This window comes from Aulonocara stuartgranti (genome assembly GCF_965226115.1).
Source record: "Aulonocara stuartgranti genome assembly, chromosome: 14".
In the NCBI taxonomy this organism is placed as follows: domain Eukaryota; kingdom Metazoa; phylum Chordata; class Actinopteri; order Cichliformes; family Cichlidae; genus Aulonocara; species Aulonocara stuartgranti.
The window spans coordinates 36,023,604-36,041,490 of record NC_138950.1 but is presented as its reverse complement, the minus strand read 5'-3'; the positions used below and the strand labels follow the sequence as shown (position 1 = coordinate 36,041,490).

The 17,887-nt window shown below is 44.4% G+C and overlaps 1 protein-coding gene across 7 annotated transcripts in view; it reads right to left on the bottom strand.

Annotated features, from left to right (window-relative positions):
• Nucleotides 1-17,887, bottom strand: part of fat3a (FAT atypical cadherin 3a) — a 179,533-nt gene that overhangs the window by 44,245 nt on the left and 117,401 nt on the right. For 6 of the 7 annotated variants that reach the window (XM_082502087.1, XM_082502088.1, XM_082502091.1 and 3 more), the window contains 5 exons: nt 13,782-13,978; nt 13,481-13,634; nt 13,108-13,341; nt 11,430-11,819; nt 3,266-3,480 (listed from right to left, as the gene is read on the bottom strand). In XM_082502087.1, the coding sequence (XP_082358213.1) occupies nt 3,266-3,480; nt 11,430-11,819; nt 13,108-13,341; nt 13,481-13,634; nt 13,782-13,978 (1,190 nt within the window). The remainder of the gene's footprint in view (nt 1-3,265; nt 3,481-11,429; nt 11,820-13,107; nt 13,342-13,480; nt 13,635-13,781; nt 13,979-17,887) is intronic. The other variant, XM_082502093.1, reaches the window with a different exon arrangement.

Genomic DNA, 17,887 nt, shown 5'->3' with positions numbered 1-17,887 from the left:
ATATTGTCATTTTATGCTTTTATATGCATTTCTTTTGCTTCTGTGTTTTTAATGCCATTTAACCTGCTAGCATGTTTGGTACTTTGCCATAGCTTTCATCCTTCCCTGTTACTTCATCTTACCCTCTTGTTAAGCACTTTCGTACACCACTGGTTTTTAAATGTGCTATATAAATAAAGTTTGTTGCTATTGTTGTTGTTGTTGTTGTCACACGCTGGATCTAGTTATCTCCTCCGACACTACCACTTCCAATCTGAAGTGCTTGAACCTTGCTGTTTCTGACTATCTTGGTGTGTACTTTTCTGTTATTGTTCCTGTACCTAGGCTGCGCACTTAATGTACCATTGCATACCATACAGGAAGTTTAAGGCTGTCAGTACATTGGCCCTGAACAATCTGATCGCAAACCACTTGGCTTCAGACCCACCCATCAACATGGTTGACACACTTGTTAACCATTATAATGCGGCCATATCTAGCAGCCTCAACTGTCTTGTCCCCCATAAAACTCGGGCCGCCTCTTTTACCTTCCCTGCCTCGTGGTTCACCTCGCATCTCTGTGACCTAAAGACCACTGGCCACCGACTTGAGAGGCTCTACAAAAGGTCTGATCTCACTGTCCACCTTGAGGCATATAAAGACCATGTGAGGTCCTATTAAGCAGCTCTCTCAGGCCAAGACTCATTATTACTCTTCCCTCACTCACCAACAGCAAAATCATCCCAGATTGGTGTTCTCCACCATCAACCAACTACTTCACCCCATTAATCCACCTCTCTTTTCAGGTGCCACTGACCTCTGCAATAAGTTTTTGGACTTTTTCCAAGAAAAATTAACTCCATTCATCAATAGCTTCTGGCACCTGCACATCAATTTCAGGACGGCATTCCCCGTAGCACATCTAACTCCATGCTACTTCTCCTCTTTTTCGTCTGTGAATTATTCCCAGGTCACCAAGTGGGTCTTTCAGTCCACATCCTCCACATGCACCCTGGACCCCATGCAGACAACATTGGTCAGAGCATGTCTACCTGCTCTGTGCCCTCTTACAGTTGACATCAACTGTTCGCTGGAGTCAGGAGTGGTACCCTCCAGCTTCAAGCCACCTCAGTGACTCCTATCAAGGTGTCCAGGGCAGTGACAGTTTGCATTACCTTGAACAGTTTATTGGAGTTAAACCCAGAGATTTGGTAAGAAGTTGCCAGCACATAAATCCTCAGGAAGCCTACAGTGAGGCCAGAAGTTTGCTGTTTAATCATTATAGTAAAGAAATGAGAAGTGCAACTGCCAACATGAACCAAGCATTCAACTAGCCACACATTAAACCAGATGATGGAAAGGCTCTTCGTAGCTATTCCCTGTTTCTCAGTGGTTGTAACAAGACATCAGTCACCTACAAAAGATTGAGAACTCCACTAATCTCAGAGTTATTGTGTCGAAGCTGCCATATAAAATGAGAGAAATGTGCAGTTCTGCCTTTGACATTCAAGAAACAAGTAGAAGGAGAGTAAAGTGTACAGATCTGATCAGATTCATAAACAGACAAGCGAAAACAGCTGCAGATCCTTTGTTTGGCACCATTAAGGATGCTGATGAAGCAAAATCATATGTAAATGTGAGAATGAACAGAGCACCCTGGCCAAAGGGAAGCAGATTTGCAGTGTATCACAAGGTGCAAATGAAAAGCCACCTTAAATTAGCAAAAACTCCTCTTTTCATACTAGTAGTGGCTTCCAAAAGCCATGTATATACTGTATATGTGTATATACAGTATATACTATACGATATTCTATACTGTGAAAAACAGCGTCCTTTCACAGAATGTCAAAATGTCAAAATCATTAGATAAATACAGAAAAAATCAAACAGGTAATGAGTATGGATGTTACAGAAGTGCATTAAAATCCACTAAACAAGCTCATCTCTCACTATTCAGAGTGGGAACGTCTCAAAAGGGCAGTTTTCTGGCTGATGACGTTTGAACAGCTGCTTTGTGGCTTCCAGTCGGCATTAGAGCGAGATGGCTGACTAAACCTGAACTCCTGATAGTAGAGCAGAATTTCCCCCTTCCTCTCCTGTTGCTACTTCAATTATTAAACTGATCAATGATCAACTGATCGTCTTTTCTGTCTGAAGTCCCGTCTCTCTTGTTTGTTTATCTCCCACTTTGCGCCAGAAAGAGGAAACCAGCAGATGTCGCGCTAAACAACGGCAGCACGTTTAAGCTTGATCAGCTGTTGTTAGAATTTATTTAATATTACTTTCTAGTATCAGCTGATGTTTGCTGGAGCCACAGCTGTAAAGCTGCTGGTCATGATATCGGTTTGGTTATCTGGTGAGAGGGAAACATGAAGATGAAACCAGGAGATGTCCTTACTGAATCATCAGAGCTGTGATGGAGAAACAGGTTTAACTTTTAGGTGACATGAATGAGTTGAAGGCAAGTTATGAACTGCTTCTGAGAGACAAATAACATAGCTGTGCGTGTTCATGGAGCTTGCATTTTCACCTGCTGGACATCACTACCTGACAAGTTATACTTGCGCCTATACTCTGAGACCTGTGTCTCTGAGTGGGAGACCTGATATCACATTAACGTGTATCCTTGTATTAACAAACATGCCATATTGGCCCAGTTTATTTTTCTTATCATAGTTGTGAGAAGACCATAAATAGCATTTGGATTTTCTGTTGTACAGTTCATTTGCTGTTATGGAGTTCTTGTTATGGATAAAAAGTGTCCTTTTTTCGTTTCAAAATAGCTGATAACTATTCGCTGATAGCTGCCAACATATGTGAACAAATATAATACACACTATATAGAACAACTTTATAGTAACTGTTGATATAGAGCGTTATTAAATTTATTGCTAATGCAATCATATGGCACATTGACTTTTGAGGAAATTTTAGGTGGCACTCGTTATCAGAAAGGTTGCCTACCCCTGCTGTAATGTAATCGGCCTACAAATGCAGCCTCCGAAGGATGCAGCCCCTAAATTTGGACACAGCTACGATACCAGAGACTGCTTCTTCTTCTTTAGCGTTCATTGGCAGCCTGCATCCTTGTACATGCATTGCTGCCATCTTCCGTTTCAGTGCGTTATTACACTCTTCAATCCTACTACTTATTCCTGTGTCTTTCAGGATTTTACAAAACTTCAAACGACGAGTCAACTATTAAATTAGTCTAGTTGCAATTAGTGACTAGTCGACTACTTCAGACATACATGCAGCGAAAACCTGACTAATTCTTTAAACGTACCTGAACAATAGGCTCGCCAACAGTGGCATCCTCTGACACCACTGCAGTGTAGACACTGCGGCTAAACATGGGTGGATTGTCATTTACATCTGTTAGGTCTATGTTCACAGTAGTAACGGCACTCAAAGAGGGCGTGCCACCATCACGAGCCTCTACTGTCAGGAAGTAATCTCTGCAGGTCTCATAATCAAGAGGCTGGGCAACTAAAATGGCACCTGAATAAGAGAAAGGGAAAGGGGAAGAGAAGATAATTATAGACATTTGTAATGGGTTGGAATTTCAAAATGTTAACAAACTGGGAGATTATAAATTGCTTTACTAATCATATTGACTCCTTAAAGCAATAAGCGAAATTTGCCTTTTCACACAACACTTCATTTATTTTATTCTATACCTACAATCGATAACGAATCACTCTTACACACCTCCAAATGCACTGACCAGTTGGAGGTCTTGTGCGGATTGTGAGAGGCTGGGAAATGCCTTATAGAGATTGGATCACCTGCTCTACTTTCTGAGCTCATATTGTTGCTATAAATACTTACCATCATTATATAGTTTATACAGCCTTCTATTTAAAATCCTTAAATAGAAGGCATTTAAACATTTGGTAAATTCTAGAAGGACATGTGTACCATAATTAAGTATTTTTTATCCATCCCTTTCTGCCACGTATCCAAGTTTGGGTCACAGGGGGCAGCAGTCTAAATATAGAAGTCCCTTACCCCGGCCAACTCTTCCAACTTCCACATCAAGTCACTTCCAAGCCAGCTGACAGATCATTTGTCTCCAGTAAGCCCTGGGTTAGGGTAACCCTAAGTAGGACATGCCTGAAACACACCACCTACCAGGTGTCAATGAGGCATTCTTATGCTCAAACCAGCTCAACTGGCTCCTTTCGAAATGGAGGAGCGGTGGCTTACATAAAGTCATTCTCGAATCACCTCCTTTAGTTTTGGGTAGATCAACCACGTTTTTCATGATCATCCTCACCCAATGAGCCAAGATCTTGAATGGAGCTCCAGACCAAGGGCAATGGCAAGGAAAAATAATTGAATTGATAATGAAAAATATTACAAGATAAAGAAGATGAAGATAAAGAAGATTAAAAAATATTTGAAATATGCAACCATATGTTCTGGACACTCGGGTAAAGAGAGGGGCTGAGCTGTCAACTGATCACCACCTGGTGGTGAGTTGGATCAGGTGGCGGGGGAGGACGCTGGACAGACCTGGTGCACCTAAACGCGTAGTGAGGGTGTGCTGGGAACGTCTAGCAGAAGCCCCAGTCCACGATATCTTCAACGCACACCTCCGGCAGAGCTTCAACAGCATTCCGAGGGAGACTGGGGACATTGAGTCCGAATGGACCATGTTCAGTGTCTCCATTGCCGAAGCTGCTGCATTTAGCTGCGGCCGCAAGGTGGTTGGTGCCTGCCGTGGTGGTAATCCCCGAACCAAATGGTGGACACCAGAGGTGAAGGGAGCCACCAGGCTGAAGAAGGGGTCCTATCGGGCTTGGTTAGCCTGTGGGACTCCGGAGGCAGCCGACAGGTATCAACAGACCAAGCGGAATGCGGCTCAGGCAGTGGCTGAAGCAAAAACTCGGGTGTGGGAGGAGTTCGGAGAGGCCATGGAAAAAGACTTTCGGACTGCCTCGAAGAGATTCTGGCAAATCGTCACGCGTCTCAGGAGCGGAAAGTGGTGCTCTACCTGCACTGTGTATAGTGCTGGCGGAGCGCTGCTGACGTTGACTGAGAAAATTGTCAGGCAGTGGAAGGAATACTTCGAGGACCTCCTTAATCCCACTGACACGTCTTCCGAGGGGGAAGCAGAGTCTGGGGATGAGGGGAATGACCCGCCAATTTCCGGGGGCGAGATCACTGAGGCAGTTAAACAACTCCTTGGTGGCAGAGCCCCTGGTGTTGATGAGGTCCACCCCGAGTTCCTGAAGGCTCTGGACGTTGTAGGGCTGTCCTGGTTGACACGCCTCTGCAATGTTGCGTGGAGATCAGGGGCAGTACCTGTGGACTGGCAGACCGGGGTGGTGGTCCCCATCTTTAAGAAGGGGGACCGGAGGGTGTGTTCCAACTACAGGGGGATCACACTCCTCAGCCTCCCTGGGAAAGTCTATGCCAGGGTGCTGGAAAGGAGAGTTCGTCCGCTAGTCGAACCTCGGATACAGGAGGAACAATGCGGTTTTCGTCCTGGGCGCGGAACACTGGACCAGCTCTTTATCCTCTCGAGGATACTTGAGGGTGCAGGGGAGTTTGCCCAACCAGTCTACATGTGTTTTGTGGACTTGGAGAAGGCATTCGACCGTGTCCCTCGGGGTGTCCTGTGGGAGATGTTGCGGGAGTATGGGGTGTCTGGCCCATTGCTACGGGCCATTCGATCCCTAACCAAGAGCTTGGTTCGCATTGCCGGCAATAAGTTGGACTCGTTCCCGGTGGGTGATGGGCTCCGCCAGGGCTGCCCTTTGTCTCCGGTTCTGTTCATAATTTTTATGGACAGGATTTCTAGGCGCAGCCAAGTGGCGGAGGGCTTTCGCTTTGGTGGCCTCAGAATCTCATCTCTGATTTTTGCGGATGATGTGGTTCTGTTGGCTTCATCGGGTGAGGGCCTCCAACTCGCACTGGAACGGTTCGCAGCCGAGTGTGAAGCAGCGGGAATGAGGATCAACACCTCCAAATCTGAGGCCATGGTTCTCAGCCAGAAAAGGGTGGAGTGCCCACTCCAGGTCAGGGATGAGTTCCTGCCCCAAGTGGAGGAGTTCAAGTATCTCGGGGTCTTGTTCACGAGTGATGGGAGAAGGGAGCCGGAGATCGACAGACGGATTGGGGCTGCAGCTGCAGTAATGCAGACGCTGCACCGGTCCGTCGTGGTGAAGAGGGAGCTGAGTGTAAAAGCGAGGCTCTCAATTTACCGGTCGATCTACGTCCCTACCCTCACCTATGGCCACGAGCTGTGGGTAGTGACCGAAAGAACGAGATCGCGGATACAAGCGGCAGAAATGAGCTTCCTCCGAAGGGTGGCTGGCCTCTCCCTTAGAGATAGGGTGAGAAGTTCGGCCATCCGGGAGGGGCTCAGAGTAGAGCCGCTGCTGCTCCACATCGAAAGGAGCCAGCTGAGGTGGTTCGGGCATCTGACAAGGATGCCCCCTGGGCGCCTCCTGGGTGAGGTGTTCCAGGCATGTCCCACCGGGAGGAGGCCCCGGGGCAGACCCAGGACACGCTGGAGAGATTATATCTCTCGGCTGGCCTGGGAACGCCTTGGTGTTCCCCCGGATAAGCTGGAGGAGGTGGCTGGGGAAAGGGAGGTCTGGGCCTCTTTGCTTAGGCTGCTGCCCCGTGACCCGGCCTCGGATAAAGCGGATGAAGATGGATGGATGGAACCTTTTTTTTTACTTTTGCTTTTCTTTTTAATGAGGATATTTCAAAAATGCTGGGGTGCAGGAATCAAAGCAAAGGATACAAACAGACTGAACAAACTCATCAGGAAGGCCGAGTCTCTTGTTGGCATAAAGCTCGCCACCCTGGAGGAGGTGATCAGTAACAGAATGCTGACAAGACTGCTGGCAATCATGGACAATGAAACCCACCCCATCCATAACACACTGGACGACTTGAAGAGCAGTTTCAGCAATAGGTTCCTTCAACCTTGCTGTCTGATGGAACGTTACAGGAGATCATTCCTTCCTGCTGTTATCAGACTCTATAATTCTTCCACTTGGGTCAGACCCACACATGTGGAACAGAATTAATCAAACTTTAATGCACCGTGTCACTTTTTAATACCACTACATAGTTGCACAAATAGTTGTCCTTTTATATTCATAGTTATACCTATATCTCAATATTTATCCATTTATCTTAGTCTTTATCCATTATAACTCATTTTATATGAGTGCTTGTTGTTTGTTGTATATTTGCTGCTATGACAACTCAAAGAGCGATTCAGAAGACCCCTATGAAAAGACCATCGTAGGAACAGTTCACCCTGCCCGGGATAGGGTTACCGGGGCCTCGCCCTGGAGCCAGGCCCAGGGAGGGTGCCCGAGAGCAAGCGTCTGGTGGCCGGGACTTGGTCCATGGGGCCTGGTCGGGCACAGCCGAAAAAAGGGACATGGGCCCATCTTCCTGCAGGCCCACCACCCGCAGGAGGCACTGTCGGGTCGGGTTCAATGTGAGCCGGACGGCGGCCAGGAGCGGAGGTCCTGACAGACCGAACCCTGGCTACCAAGACTGGCAACTGGGACATGGAATGGGGAAGGAGCCTGAGCTAGTGCATGAGGTTGAGAGGTACTGGCTAGATATATACGGGCTCACCTAAATGCATGGCCTGGGCTCTGGAACCAGCCTCTTGGATAGAAGCTGGGCTCTGTCTCAGTCTGGAGTTGCCCATGGTGAGAGGCGGCGGGCCGGGGTGGGTATCTCTGTATCCCCTCAGCTTGCTGCTGGTATGTTGGGGTTTCTCCCAGTGGATGAGAGGGTTTGTTCCCTTCGCCTTCGGGTCAGGGAATGGGTCCTGACCGTCGTCTGTGCTTATACGCCAAGCGGCAGTTCAGAGTACCCAGCCTTCTTGGAGTCCCTGGGTGGGGCACTGGAGGGTGCTCCTCATAGGGACTCCGTTGTCCTACTGGGAGACTTCAATGCTCATGTGGGCAATGACAGCAAGATCTGGAAGGGTGTGATTGGGAGGAACGGCCTCCCGGATCTGAACCAGAGCAGTGTTTTGTTATTGGACTTCTGTGCAAACCACAGTTTGGCCATAACGAACACCATGTTCGAACATAAGAGTGTCCATAAGTGTACGTGGCACCAGGACACTCTAGGCCACAGGTCAATGATCAATTTTGTAATCGTATCACCAGACCTGAGGCCATATGCTTTAGACAACTGGGTAAAGAGATGGGCTGAGCTGTCAACTGATCACCACCTGGTGGTGAGTTGGATCAGGACACAGGACACAGCACAGGACAGACCTGGTGTGCCTAAATGTAAAGTGAGGGTGTGCTGGGAACGCCTAGCAGAGGCTCCGGTCCGCAAGATCTTCAACTCACACCTCTGGCAGAGCTTCAACAGCATTCCGAGGGAGACTGGGGACATGGAGTCCGAATGGACCATGTTCAGCATCTCCATTGCCGAAGCTGCTGCACTGAGCTGCGGCCACAAGGTAGTTGGTGCCTGTCATGGTGATATTCCCCGAACCAAATGGTGGACACCAGAGGTAAGGGGAGCCTCCAAGTTGAGGAAGGAGTCCTGAGGCAGCTGATAGGTACCGACAGGCCAAGCGGAATGCGGCGCGGTCGGTGGCTGAAGCAAAAACTTGGGTGTGGGAGGAGTTTGGAGAGGCCATGGAGAAAGACTTTCGGACTGCCTCGAAGAAATTCTGGCAAACTGTCAGGCGACTCAAGAGGGGAAAGCGGTGCTCTACCTGCACTGTGTATTGTGTGGATGGAGTGCTGCTGACTTCGACTGAGAAAAATGTCAGGCGGTGGAAGGAATACTTCGAGGACCTCCTCAATCCCACTGGCACGTCTTCTGTGGTGGAAGTAGAGTCTTGGGATGAAGGGGATGACCCGCCAATCTCTGGGGGCGAGGTCACTGAGGCAGTTAAACAACTCCTTGGTGGCAGAGCCCCTGGGGTGGACGAGGTCCACCCCGAGTTCCTGAAGGCTCTGGATGTTGTAGGACTGTCTTGGTTGACATGTCTCTATATTGTTGCATGGAGATCAGGGGCTGTACTACTGGACTGGCAGACCGGGGTGGTGGTCCCCATCTTTAAGAAAGGGGACCAGAGGGTGTGTTCCAACTACAGGGGAATCACACTCCTCAGCCTCCCTGGGAAAGTCTATGCCAGGGTGCTGGAGAGTCCGCTGGAAACAGCTGGTGGAATTTTTTTAAGAGCATTGGTTAGAGGAGAGAGAAAGTTAAGTAAATATTCAGCTAGAACATTTACTAGAAGTGCTGCTCCTGTACAGTGTACTGTATAGCAGATCAACAGAGTGGGAGGGAATAGAAAGATAGGAATAAATAGGAAGCAACAGGACTCGTCCAAAATTATGGCCTTTCTTGTGACTAAATTAATTACAGACCACTTACTTATAGCAAAACTCTTGGGGAAGATGCTCTGTCCTCATTTTCCTGAAGTATTATGTCAGAACAACATCTCTGAAATTCTGAATTTCAGTCATGCTTTAGACATTATCATAGTACTGAGAATGTACTTATGAGGTTTACAAATGAACTACTAATATAGATGAATGCTCTATTTTTGTACTACTTAACCTATTGCAATATTTTATACAATAAACTATCAAACTTTGATAGAGAAACTGCAGCTCCAACCACTCCTGTATCAACCAGTGTACAGTCTTAGATCCGAAGGCAGAAACCTGCTAACTGTTGCCACCTAACACGTAAACCAATTTGCCATTAGAGCTCCTCAGTTGTGGAATGGGAATGGCCTGCCTAACCTCAACTCATAAGTGAATTATCTAAAGCTTTTTAAAAACAAATAAAGTTGAAGTTTATCTGTCTCTCTCTCTATCTCAAATAATGCATATATATATATATATATATATATATATATATATATATATATTAGGGGTGCAACGATACACAAAATTCACGGTTCGGTTCGATACTTTGGTGTCACGGTTCAATATTTTGTCGATACAAAAAAAAAATGTTCATGCCTTTTTAATTTGTCATTTATTAAAATTATAAATATATATTTTAACTCAAAAGTACAGTTTTTAAATTTAATATGGATTTTACATGGACGTCCATATAAAAGGCACTGTTTTTGTCCGCTAGAGTGGGATTTTCACGGCACATTCTGCACCAAATCTCTGTGCGTTCATCATTTGTTTGAAGCCAGCTCACCTCCTGCAACCACTTTTTCGAGAATATGCGCTTCTTTTGTGGTTCGGACTCCTTCTGACATTTCTTTGGAGGTGGAGGAACACCAAAGTAATTGCTTAAAGGAGCTTCTTCGACATCTTTAAGAGTTCTAAACAAATGTCTGTCCTCCTCCAGAAAATCCTATGTACGCAAAAACGCGTTGCAACTTCTTATCTTGTGCACGTTTTTTATTTTGACAGCGAATGCGCACCTGTGGACTTTCCCGAGCACTGTGTCGATCTGAGAAAGCAAGACCGAGACAACGAGACCAAGACAAGACCGAGGGATACGAGACCAAAAGAAGACCAAGACCAAAGTCTGTCGAGACCAAAAGAAGACCAAGACCAAAGTCCGTCGAGACCAAGACCACATAAAAGTGGTCTCGAGACATCCAACTCTAGTTGGACCATTATTTATTTTTCAACAGGACAAACCCCAAACACATCTCCAGGTTGTGTAAGGGCTGTTTAACCAAGGAGAGTGATGGAGTGCTCTGCTAGGCTTCACAGTCACCTGACGTAAACCCCATCATCCCAAACCAAATGGTTTGGGATGATGGGCTTTAAGCCAGATGGTTTGGGATGACGGACTCCAAAGTAAAGGCAAAAGGACCAACAAGTTGTCAGCATCTCTGGAAAGTCCTCAAGATTGTTGGAAAACCATTTCAGGTAACTACCTCATGTAGCTTATCAAGAGAATGCCATGAGTATGCAAAGCAGTAATTAAAGCAAAGGGTGGCTATTTTGAAGAACCTAAAATATATAACATGTTTTGTTTTTTACTCACTAAAACTGGAACCACATTAAATTAGAATTGTATCTTATTCTGATTTTAAGATTAGACTTGAGTGCTGCATAAATAGTTTAATTGATTTCTTATTTTTATCCTTTGATTGTTCTTTTTTCATTGTTTCTGAAAAGCACTTTGTAACCCTGGTTTTTAAAAGTGCAGTACAAATAAACTATCATTATTATTATTATTGTTATAATTACAATATTGATGGGCAATTTGTATGGCCAAGTCTTGATATTCACTGATCATGAACATTCTACCTTATGATGAAAATCTGTGAGAGATTTTTAATGGCCCTAAGAACAACAGATAATGTTGTGAGTCAACATAGCATAGTGAAAGCTGATAGAGATCAAGTTAGAGAAAGATACAGATATATAACATCTTAGAAACTGTAAGAGCAATGAAAAGCACAGACTAATACTGTAACACCTACACAAAGTGAGAGGGTGTCCCTCACTCACCAGTGAGTGGATGAATGTGGAACTTTCCGTGCTCATTCCCTGATCGGATACTGTAAGTAATCTCAGCATTAGTCCCGATGTCCTTGCTGGCAGCGTAAACTCTCAGAACTTCAGTACCTACTCCCACATCTTCTGGCACAGATGCCAACTGATCACGTCGCTCAAACACAGGTGGATTGTCATTGATGTCCAGGACAGTAATTGTGACATTGACCAGTGAGTAGAGTGGGAGTGGTGAGCCTTGATCAGATGCACAAACTGTTATCTGATAAAATGGCTGGATTTCACGGTCGAGAACTCTTTCCAGGACCACGATGCCTGAGTATTTGTCGATAGAGAAAAATCCTCCTGCAGAGTCAGCCAGGGAATAGATCACCATACGCCCCGGACCTACAGCAATGTCAAAAGAAAAGGGTGAAGCTTTGGGCCTCAGTACACTGAAAACAACACGTTTGCCAGTGCTTGGATTTGTCTTCTTACCAAATGTTGTTATCTTTTGTAGGAGACGATATGAGATTTATACCCAGTTATAAAAATTTTTTTTACTAGTGGCCTGACATAAAACCTCTATAAAACTCTATTAACTATTAGACTGAATATTTTAAGCACTTCAAAATTTGTATACAATTAGTTTAACTTCTTTTTAGTACTACAGTATATTAGGTAAGCTTTTATATTAACATTTCCCTGTTACTATTTTTCTCTAAAAGAACTGTTTGATTTTGCATTAGCTTCTTTCACTTCATGCAGGTTTTGAATTAACATGTCTGGAAATGTCTGATAAACAGGGCTGCACATAAGTGGTCCGCAGGTACACATTTGCTGTCAAAATAAAAGACGCGCACCAGACAAGAAGCTGGAACGTGGATTTGCGTAAATAAGATGTTCTGGAGGAGGATAGACATTTGTTCAGAACTCTTAAAGATGTCGATATTTTGAAGATGTAAGCAATTACTTTGCTTACGGAATTTCTCGGAATTTCCGGGAATACGCGCTTCTTTTGCGGTGGAGGAACACCAAAGTAATTGCTTGTGGAGCTTGCTTCTTCGACAGCTTTAAGACTTCTGAACAAATGTCTGTCCTCCTCCAGAACATCTTATGTACACAAACGCGCGTTCCAACTTCTTATCTGGTGCGAGTCTTTTATTTTGACAGCGAATGTGCACCTGAGGACCACTTATGTGCAGCCCTGCTGAAAAAAATATTTCAGAATGTTTTTTCCTTAAAGGTTGTCTCCTTGTGAAATGATTTGTGCCTTCCAGCACTCATGCTATTTTCACACTGCTTCATGAAAGGAAGTTCATAACAGTCCACAAGCAAGGACCTCTGTGTCAATCTAATCCAACTTTCATTTTCAGCATGACCAAACTCTTCCTCGTGGTTCAAACCCAGACATCAGGTCGCAAGCATGATGTGCATCATGCTTAATGACATTTTTTGTGTTTTTGTGAGAATTCCGGGGAGTGATCCAAAAGGAGTGCTGGAAAGTTTGAGCACTTCAGAAAGAGCCAAATTTCAATTAGGTATGTTGTGTACCTCATTTATATTAAATACTGCTAATTTTTTTTGATGTGGCTCAATTAGTTGCACCTTGAGTAATTGGTTTCTTGTGATGCAGATTAGCAATGGAAGCAGTACTTGTAGTAGTGATAATATAAACAGTTGCCTAGTGTATCACCTTCATCAGGGTCTATGGCCTGGATACGTGTAAGTAGGGCTTTGGTGACTGTGTCTTCATAGACGCTGGTGGTGTACCGAGACTGGGTGAAAATAGGTGGATTGTCATTCACATCAGTTACTGTCAGATACACCACAGCATGGCACCACCGCCCACCACCATCAGTAGCCTGGGCAACCAGTTGATAACTAGGTGTCATCTCACGGTCCAGAGGCACAGATGACTTGATCTCACCTGGACAGGTTTAAAACAAGATATGAAACATTGTGATGGAGCCAAACGGGGGGATGACATTTGGCTTGTGTATGATTAAGTTGCGATTCATGCTAATTCAGAGAAAAAGTGTGTATTTAAAGTAGGTCTGCATCCATACCACTGTCTGGGTCAATAGTGAAGTCTTGGGATCCAGGACCATGTAGAGAGTACTGAATCCAAGCACTGATACCCATATCAGCATCTGTAGCTCCAACCCTCAACAAAACACTAGTGACTGGGAGGTCCTCTGGAATGTAGGCAGTATACATAACCTGCAGTCACACACACACACACACACACACACACACACACACACACACACACACACACACACACACACACACACACACACACACTAGTTATGCCAAATCAGTTACGTAGAAAAACAAAACAAAACAATACACAACTTTATTTCTCACCTTGTCACAGATTGGGCTGTTGTCATTGGTGTCTACCACTGTCACTTCTACTGTTGCTTGGGAAACAAACAATCCATCACTAGCTGTGACGTTGATGTTGTATAGGTTGCATTCTTCCCTGTCGAGTGGGCCCTTTACATACATCTTCCACTCACCCTGGACCAGACCCAGGGCAAATACACCACGATAGTTCCCACCTGGGCGGCACACACAATTAAATACAGGATCAGTCAAGAAATTAGTTAAGTATGGCTGTGAATCCATTTGTAAAATCTGAAGTGCAGTAAGGTCATTTTTAGTTTTCACTGTGGCTGAAGGCAAAGTTCAAAGTCAAAACCTGTATATTCTAAGTCAAGTTCAAATTTTAAACTATATTTAAAGTTCAAAATGGGCATAAACATCACCATTCTTAATTTCATTTGAAATGTTTTGACACAGAGTAAAGTCAATTAAATAAATTTTTAAAAATTGTCATTAGTGTTATCCATACAGTAATTTGTCATTTCTGTGCAAAATAATGACCATGTTGCTGTGGCAGGGTGTGTTTTGTGGCTCAGCTACAGGGGAGGGGCAGAGCAGTGGGTTCAGGGGACAGTGATGTGGAAGGCTGCCTGGCACAGGCTGAGATCCATCATGCTAACCATGCCTTCCCTATTTCAGTAGCTGCTGAGGCCCAGAAGAGGTATGTGAGGTTTGGAGTGGAGAACAGTGGGCTGGAGCCCACTGGAAAGTGTACAGTCACAGAAGTATATACATATGTGAGAGTAAAATAAAAATCAGTTTGCCAAATAAACCTGTGTGGAATCATCGGGTCCTTTATATAAAGTCTTTATCGCTGAGTGTAAGATACACAAGTTGTCTGTCTGGTAGCTTGAACTACTATTACTTCAGACTTTGCATCGTGTGACTATCTGACATCATACTGTTGCTGATTTTTAAAAACTGTTTTGTTTTGTTTTCTTTGTTTTTCCAGTTTATTTAACTTTTTTTGGCTGTCCTGCCTGGCTGCTTCGGAAATTAGAATTATGATCTGAACTGCACTGTTGTGTATCTTGGTTTTCAGGACAGGCAGAAGCTTGTAAGAGAAACAAACACCTGGAACACAAGAATTCGAAAATGCAATCAACAATCTTATTCTGATATTGGTGTATGTGTGTGCGAATGTGATAGAGGAAAAAGAGCAAGATTGTCAAGTTCAAGTGTGTGTGTGTGTCTTTGTCATTAAATGTACTTAGAAATTAGTGAGGGAAGTGACGGGAAAAGGTAAGCGACCTATGTTGTAGGTGACGTCAGACGCTGGAGATTTGGCGGAAAAAAAGCGTAGAATTTAACAAAGTTTCTTTAAGCTTCAGTATTGCCAAATAAACTAATCAATTGTCATATAACTAACAACATCTGTCCTATCATGTCTAACACCCTGGAGGACAACGGGGAGAGTTTAGACGCTTTAGTAATGAAGAAGGCTCAGAGTGCATCTTCCCCAGCCAAAATTGAGACACCGTCATCGAAGAGATGTCGCCCGGCAGACTCCCCCGGTACAACATTGCCTGCCGGTGTTCTTGGAATCCATCCTACCTGGCAAACCATCCTACCCGTTGTTTCTGCGCATGCGCACAGTGGCAAATTGTCCTACCTTTGTGAATATTAGCTAGAAAAATACTCTGACCGGTAAAATTAACTGCCAAACCAACCTACCTTTGTGAATGTCACCTACAAGCAGTGTTGGTCAAGTTACTTGAAAAAAGTAATCAGTAACTAATTACTGATTACTTCCCTAAAAAAGTAATCCCGTTACTTTACTGATTACTTATTTTCAAAAGTAATTAATTACTTAGTTACTTAGTTACTTTTTAAAAATACGATTTACAACCTGAATAGGTGACAAAGCGATAGATCTTTCAGCCCAATTCTACTTTTTCTGCATAATCCATCATACAAAATGTAATAATACGGAAAAGTCTCTTTTTAAAACTTGTTTTATTAGTTTTAACCTTTTAACTTTATGCATCAAGCAAAAATTTAATTATATGCAACATTCTCTGACTGGAAGAAATTTATCTAACATTTAAACTTATTTTCTGCACATTCCAGCACATAAAATATTTTTTTGTGTGCGTGTTTACACTCACTCTTTCAAATAGATGCAAGTAAAACAGAACAGAAAATAAATAACATCAAAGACTAGCGCTCCTGTTGCTCTGTTTTCACCTGTAAAGCAGGAGTGGCGTAGGCGGAGGTTTACCCTGGTGCAGGTGTGCCGCAGCGGTCAGTGGAAGAATCCGCGAGTTTCTCTGTGAGTTTCCCATTACGTCATAGCGCACTCGGTGCTTGCTTGGAAGTTTAGGGGGGGGTTTTCGCTGTAAAAAGAAGTTTTCTTCCCACGCACAACGGACACTAATGTTTTTGTCACTTTTTATGGAATCAAACTCAAAGTAAGGTCAGTACTTCCACACTTTAAACGCTGCACGCTCATACTCTCTCCCGCACTCATATGATCCATTGTTGATCTGCACACAGCTGTTGTCACGAACGTCGCACTCGCTTACGTCACTGTCATGAGACATTCTCGCAAAAAAAAAAAATCACGATTTTAGTAATGCTGGGCAGACACTGTGCGATTTTTGGCCCATTTTGAGCCGATTTTTGAGTCGTGCGACCGTTTTGGCGATCGGCCCGATTTTGGCCTTCATCATGCGTCGTGCATCGTGTATTATACGTGGGGTAACGAGAAGGGATTGACACCTCACGACGAGCTCCCGATCATCAATCGCTTGGTCGTGAGGGTGTCACCGCAGTTTCTCACACTGCGCACGCGCAAACACAAATGTCAGCGAAAAAGACGGCGCAGCACGGCAGTGCAGCGTGTGATCTGGACACAAGCGATGGAGGCACAACTTGTAGAACTTTGGAAAGCTCATCCGAGCCTTTTTGATGTGGCCTCACAAAATTATCACGACCACAACAACCGTGAAAATAGTTGGATCTACACTGCTGCTCAATCACAGCTGCCTGATCAATGTTTTTCATTAGCAATTTAGCAAAGTTGATGGCAGTGATGTGCGTGTCTGTGTGAGTGAAAGACAGAGGGGGAGAGCGCGACAGGTTTTCTGTTATAACCTTCATTTTTATGGACGCACTCAGGATCTAATGTTCATTAGATTAACCACACTTATACAGACTGTATATAACAACCAACTCTAAAATGTTTGTTCACAGAGAAAAGACACAGGCAGACTACTCTAACGACATGTGATGTTACAACACTAGTGAAATATTAGTGTCATTTCATTCATTTCAAAGGTTTATTTGCATGACGCACAAACAGACACAATTGAAAGGTACAAATGTATTGTGCATGAAACGAATTCAAACGTGCTGCAGATGTGTGTCACAAGTTGAGCTGGCTGTAGGCTATGGCACTTGGCCAGAGGTGGCACTGGTTGATTCGAGTCCATGTTAGCGCACACAAAGTAAACTGCTCGCTTTAGTTGTGAAGCAATCACGCTGAAACCGGAGAAATAAAACGTGCGAGGGGAACAATAACGACGACAAGAGTCTACCGATCGTTTACTCGTGCTGTCCTGTGAACAACATCGGCGTGGTGTTAATTGTTTGCTGTTTTCGCGATCGCGTCGCGCATGACGATATCACCAGGTAAACTCGCCACATTTTTAAACATTTTGTCGTTCAACAGCATCAAGACTGACGGAGTGTGTTTGAGATAACCTCACAAGTGTCACAGATGACACATTTGGCGTTTTTTTTGCCGGTTTGTCAGTAGCAGCTCCTGAAACGCAAGACTGCCACACATCTGTTCGACCAACGCCAGTTGATCTAAACGCCAGTAGATCTGGAACACCGGCTCTGCGTGGACGGACAGCTCTACCGTGACACCGGCACCACTCCGTGGTTATATTGACTGCACTCCAGATAAGAACCCGCTACACTCTTTTCTTATTCATTCACACTTTCTCCTTTAACATGAGTTTAACCTTGTAATATCAGTATGATGTCATAGCCGATATAACACCGTCACCCTCCGTCATTGCTTTAATTGGAATGTTTCTGTTTCTTTTTTTTTTTTTTGTCGCTCACTGTTCTCATGG